The sequence below is a fragment of the Cetorhinus maximus genome, unplaced genomic scaffold, assembly GCF_964194155.1.
Source record: "Cetorhinus maximus unplaced genomic scaffold, sCetMax3.hap1.1 HAP1_SCAFFOLD_1241, whole genome shotgun sequence".
Taxonomy (NCBI): domain Eukaryota; kingdom Metazoa; phylum Chordata; class Chondrichthyes; order Lamniformes; family Cetorhinidae; genus Cetorhinus; species Cetorhinus maximus.
In genome coordinates this window covers 80,198-86,197 of record NW_027597183.1, presented here as the reverse complement: position 1 = coordinate 86,197, position 6,000 = coordinate 80,198, and the positions used below count along the sequence as shown (strand labels likewise).

The window sequence follows — 6,000 nt, the reverse complement described above, 5'->3', positions numbered from 1 at the left end:
TGCACAGGTTAAATGAGTGGGCAAGAGTCTGGCAGATGGACTTTTAAAAAAATTTGTTCATGGGCATCACTGGTTAGGCCAGTGTTTATTGCCCATCCCTAATTGCTCTTGTTCAGAGGGCATTTAAGAGTCAACCACATTGCTGAGGGTCTGGAGTCAAATGTAGGCCAGACCAGGTAAGGACAGCAGATTTCCTTCCCTAAAGGACATTAGTGAACCAGATGGGTTTTTACAACAATTGACAATGGTTTCATGGTCATCATCAGACTCTTAATTCCAGATTTTTTTTTACTGAATTCACATTCCACTGTCTGCCATAGCAAGATTCAAACCCAGGTCCCCAGAGCATTCCCCTGGGTCCCTGGTCCAGCAACATTACCACTATGCCATCACCTCCCCCTTAAAGATAGACTCTAATGAGGGAAAACGTGAGGTTGCCCACTTTGATAGGAAGAAAAGCAGAATATTATTTAATGGAGTGAGAGTGCAGAATGCTACGGTACAGGGGGACCTGGGTGTCCTTGTACAGGAATCACATAAAGTTAGCATTAGAACGGCAAATTATTTATTGCAAGGGGGGTGAAGTATAAAAGTAGGGAAGCCTTGTTACAACTGTACAGGGCATTGGTGAGACCACACCTGGGGTACTGCACACAGTTTTGGTCTCCTTTTTTAAGGAAGGATATACTTGCTCTGCAGGCAATTCAGAAAAAGTTCACCCAGTTGATTCCTAGGATGAAAGAATTGTCTTATGAAGAAAGGTCGAATAGGTTGGGCCTATACTCATTGGATTTTAGAAGAACGAGAGGTGATCTTATTGAAACATTCTGAGGGGGCTTGACAGGGTAGATGCCGAGTAGATGTTTCCCCTCCTAGGGGAATCTAGAATTAGGGGGCACAGCTTCAGAATAAACGGTTTCCCATTTAATAAGAAAGATGGGAGGTCATGATTAGATCAGCCATGATCATATATAATGGCCAAACAAGTTCGAGGGAGCAAATGGCCTACTTCTCCTCCTATTACTTATGATCTTATCCATTGCTCAAGTATCCACTCACCCTCTAATTCCCAGTAAAAGGAAATAAAAACCCTAGAGTGGACAGATTTACTGGACAGCTCAAAGACTGAATCTATTTAGTTGGAGTTAAGGGAGCGACAAGGAACTATTACATTGCTGTTTATAATCAGCCCCCAAATTTGCAGAGATAGAGGAGCAAATCTATAGGCAAATTTCAGAGAAAAACAATAGAGCAGTAATAGTAGGGAGGCTCCAATTACCCTGATAGAGACTGGGTGGGGGGGAAACAAAGGAGAGTAAAGGCCAAGGAGGGTAACTCATTTCTAAAAAAGTACACAGGAGAACTTTCTGAATCAGTATGTTTCTAGCCCAGTGAGGAAGGAAGGAAAAAGCAAAATATTACGGATGTTGTAAATCTGAAACAAAAACAGGAAATGCTGGAAAAGCTCAGCAGGTCTGGCAGCATCTGTGGAGAGGGAAAGAGAGTTAACATTTCCAGTCCGCATGGCCCTTCTTCAGAAGAAGGAAGCAATGCTGGTTTCTAGTCCTGGGAAATGCAGTAGGGAGAGTGCAGTGTGTTTTTATAAGAGGAACAATTGAATCTGGGGAACGGTGGCCATAGTTAGGTTTAAAGTAGTCATGGAAAAGCAAAGGTGAAAATAACCAACTGGAATCAAGGCCAATTTCAGTGATTTGGGAAAGGATCTAGCACAGAACTGGAAACAATGAATAAATAATTCCAGAGACACTTCAGGTACAAACCAAGCATATTTTCATTAGGAGAAAAGATGAGACATCCAAAGTTAGAGCTCCCTGGATGACAAAGGAATAGAGATTCAAATCAAACAGAAAATAAAGTTTGGTAACAAATGTCAGGCACAGAATTGAAGTGGACGGAATTTGAAATTGCAACCTTTGGGTAAAGCCATTGCTGTAATGGACTAAACTGTATCATATCCTGATACCAATTTCTGTTCTGATACAGGATGCTGAGCTGATAGCCCCAAACATCTAAGCCCATGGAATTTACAGCTATCAGAGCACATTCCAGTTACGTTGTGTGTGATGTGGCTGGATTTGGGGATCATTGTGTTACACACTCTGAGCTGAATCGTGTGTTCTCGCTGGTGACAGGTTTGGAGGCGGGAAGGGCATGTACTCAGGTGGGATGGTGGTGTCCCAGAGTCCAGACACCTTCCCGTCTCTGCCAGGGTTAAGTTCTGGGCGGCAAGGTCCATGTTCGACCATGAGGCCCTGAAGTGGCGAATTAATGACTACTCGAGGGCCTCCTCCCACCGCCACTGACATTAACACAGCTGCAGGTAGGCCGGCTACCATTCAGCACGCCTGATGGATAAAACCATGCAGCCAGCTTGTTACCTCCCTGGTAGGGGGCGGGGGGGGGGGGGGGGGGGGGGGGGGGAGGGGGGGGGGGGGTGGCGGGGGGGGGGTGGGGGTGTTGGGGTGGGGTTTCTCCCAGCAAGGGAATCAACACCAAGAAGGGGGGAGGCCGAGCCAAACCCACCCCCCCATCCTTGCTGCTGGCCCCCCTGCCTCTCCCCTCCCCTCCCCTCCCCCTCCCCCCTCGGCCGCCACCCTGCCCCACGTTACTTACCCGTGCCCTGGGCTGCTCTGTGATCCCGGGACTCCAGTAGATGTTTCTCCGGCAGCAGCCGCCACCTCCCCTGTGGCGCTGCTTAACACACGAGCTGCCGGCCTCTGATTGGCTGACAGCTCTCAGTAGGTCAGACCTGACAGTGGTCTCGCCATTGCCCGATTGGCTTGGGGTCCAGCGGGATTTCCCAAAAAGAGGCAGCGTGGGTCTCTCACCAGCCCTCCAGCCAGCAGGCAAGATCCCCGGCACCTCAACAAAGATCACCCCTCTGCCTCACCCTCGGTGTGTGACTGAAGAGATGACTGAGGCGATGTATATAATGGAGTTTAGTCATAATCCCATAGACAGTTAGAACCTGTTACCCCACTGAGTTTATTCAACAGACTGCAGTGAACAATCAAAACCAACTTTATTTTAACAATTCCAATCACTTTAAGCAAACTCCAGTATTACAGAATCACAGGATCATTACAGCACAGAAGGAGGCCATTCAGCCCATTATGTCTGCACCAGCTCTCCGAATGAGCAACTCACTTAGTGCCATTCTCCCACATTCTCCCCATAACTCTGCGCACTCTTCCTTTTGAAATAGCGGTCTAGAGCAGTAATTACAATTAACCTGAAAGAGTACAAGATATCAGAGTATAACTCAGTAAGTGTCCCTATTACAGAGGAACATTCAATGTTACAGGTTGAGTAAGTGACAGAGATCAGTTTATTCCAGGTCCATTATCAGAAATGAAAACACCATCATTGTATTATTGAGTGTTCATTGCTTAAACAAATGTAGGTATATTGTACAATATTCCATCTTATTCTGTATCCTTTGTTGATTGATAATATCTTTATATCCTCCCTCCGTCACACCATTCTTCATTTGATGCATGTTAACACAGGTATAATGTGGAGTGATAGCGTCCAGGATGTTTGGTTCTAATGTATAGATCAGCTGGAGGTTTATGGCTTCTAAAGTCAATGTAATGGCCATTTTATTTCAATGAGTATGAAAGTCCTCATTGATAAACATCATTCAGAGCCTTAGTGAAATGGTTCTGATGAATTATTATTGTGTTAGTATGATGGGTGATGAGTGTTGTTGAGCTACAGTTTTCTAAAGCTGGATAGCCACAATCCATTACCCAAAGCCTGGTTGCCTCTGACATTCACAGTGGGGGGTCCTTGGGGTAAGCTATCCTATCAAATCTTCAACTATAACATTCAGGTTCAAAGATGAAGCACTGACTTTAGATGTGCTAAAAACCAAACACCAGCCATGACATTGTGTTAACCTGAATGTCAATATCCAGATCAGTAAGGCTGTCCTTCCAGTATGCTATAGTATCTTCAATGCTTACATTAAAGAGACCATTTAAAACACAGCAAGAAGAGGGCACTATATCCAACAAGCCTGTCCTTTTCCCACAGATCAATTCCATCTCCTTAATCACCAGCTCTCGTAACCCTTTCACTCTGCAGTTCCCATTTACCCTGTCTGCTTTAATCACCTTAATCTGGAAATCTACCTAGTGTTTATAGAAATGTAAACAAATACAGATCCAGTTCCTTGTTTCATAAGGGCACAGCACTGCACATTGGACACATCTATGCTTGAAATGAGGGTTTCTAGTATTTGCTATAAGGAAATCTGTCTGAATTTTGCAATTTGCTCAGTTTTAGCAACGTTTTATCTCATTTAATTCCTCATTCAACATGAAATACTAACAAACAGATCTGAAAGTACATCCACTTAACACGTCTCAAATTCTATCCTATTTCTAAACATTAAAAATTTCACTCAAAAATCAATAAACTATTCTCTGACCATCTCTGCATTGATACAAGGGACAGGGGCTGAGAAGGTGAGCTAGAGTTTTATGTTGAGTGGATGCACAGGGTGACTCCAGTATATGTTTCCCAGTAATGACAATTGTTGGGGAAGTTCTTGTGAACCCACAGGTCCTTGAAACGCCTCACTGTGTGTACAACATACTCCGAGGGAAGGTTATTATACATAAATTCAGCAACTTCTCTGGCATCCTGCCAGCCATCTTTCCCCTCCATTAACTGCCTTATTTGTACTTCATTAAGTGCAGCTTTTGCCTCAATGGCATAGGAGACAACAACATTAACACCATTCAGCCTGAAAAAATGGAACCGATTAGGACCAATGACACAGTGATTGTCGAATCCAGAGACAGGATCATAGACCCTCACAGACCATTTAACCCAGTCATATTTGTCTGTTAAAGCCTCAATTATGTAGGTTGCACACCCCTTGTTATCTCGCTCACCCTTGTTCATTATAAGACCCTCAACATCTATTTCTGCTTGTTCTGCAAACTCCTTTATGCATCGATCTATCATGGTTTTCATTTTATTCTCAACCTTGGTCATTTTCTCATTCCATTCTCTCTTTAATGCCTCAATGTCAGTCCCAGTGATGGCAGCATGACCCAGCAAGGCAATCAGGCTAATACAGATGAGCTCCTTCAGACGGGAGCAGAGACCTTCCATGAGACGCCGATTCCTCTGGTCATATCCCATGGCCGTTTCCAGGATGGGTTTGCCAAAGATGGTAGAATCTCCCATCACAGCATCAAAGAGAGTGTGGAGGTTCTGGTCACCTTTAGTCACATCGAAGTGTGTGAGAAACTCTCCTTTCTCATTCTCTCGGAACTCTGGTGCTGCGTTCAGGATGTCCATGTACTTCCTGAACTGGTTTTTCAGATTCTCTTCAATGGGGAAATATTGGTTATTAATTGTACTTTTCTCTATCTCCCAAAGCACTTGTTTAATCTGCTCTGAAATGGCATCTAGCTCGCTCCTGACTGCCTGGAACTGCTCCTTCATGTATGCAAGTTCCTCACTCTCTCGTTTCCCTAAGGCAAGTTTAAGAATGATTCCAGCAACCTGAAAAATGGGTTTCAATACCCTAGGTACTATTGCAAACCTTTCTCTGTTCCGAAATACTTGCATTGCAATCTTTGCATCATTCATGTTTGCTTTGAGCTCAGCTGCAGCTTGATCAAGTTCTTTGTCATTAGCCATGTTGTATCTGGGTGAAGAGAGCTTGGGAACAAAGTTCAAGTTGCTTGCAGCAGGAGTCACTGAAAATGAAACATTGGCACTTAGTTTGCGTAGCATTAAACTACATTGAATATTCTGTCCAAATGTCATAAGTTATATCACTGTTGGGATATCTCTCGGTGACAAATCTAATCCAAAAATCTAGGTCCATTGTATGGGAGACCAGCCACGTTAACAATCGAAGAAGAAAGATTTGTATTTCTGGAATGCCCCATCATATCTCAGAAACAAATGACTTTTGAATTTGGTGACTGTTGTTATGTTTTGTGAATAGCAACC

At 44.0% G+C, this 6,000-nt stretch overlaps 1 protein-coding gene across 1 annotated transcript; it reads right to left on the bottom strand.

Annotated features, from left to right (window-relative positions):
* Positions 1-3,962: 3,962 nt before the first annotated feature.
* On the bottom strand, positions 3,963-5,699 carry LOC144675950 (uncharacterized). Its single transcript, XM_078536468.1, has one exon. The coding sequence runs from the start codon at positions 5,680-5,682 to the stop codon at positions 4,507-4,509; it is 1,176 nt and encodes a 391-aa protein (XP_078392594.1). The 5' UTR covers positions 5,683-5,699; the 3' UTR covers positions 3,963-4,506.
* Between the last annotated feature and the right edge of the window lie 301 nt (positions 5,700-6,000).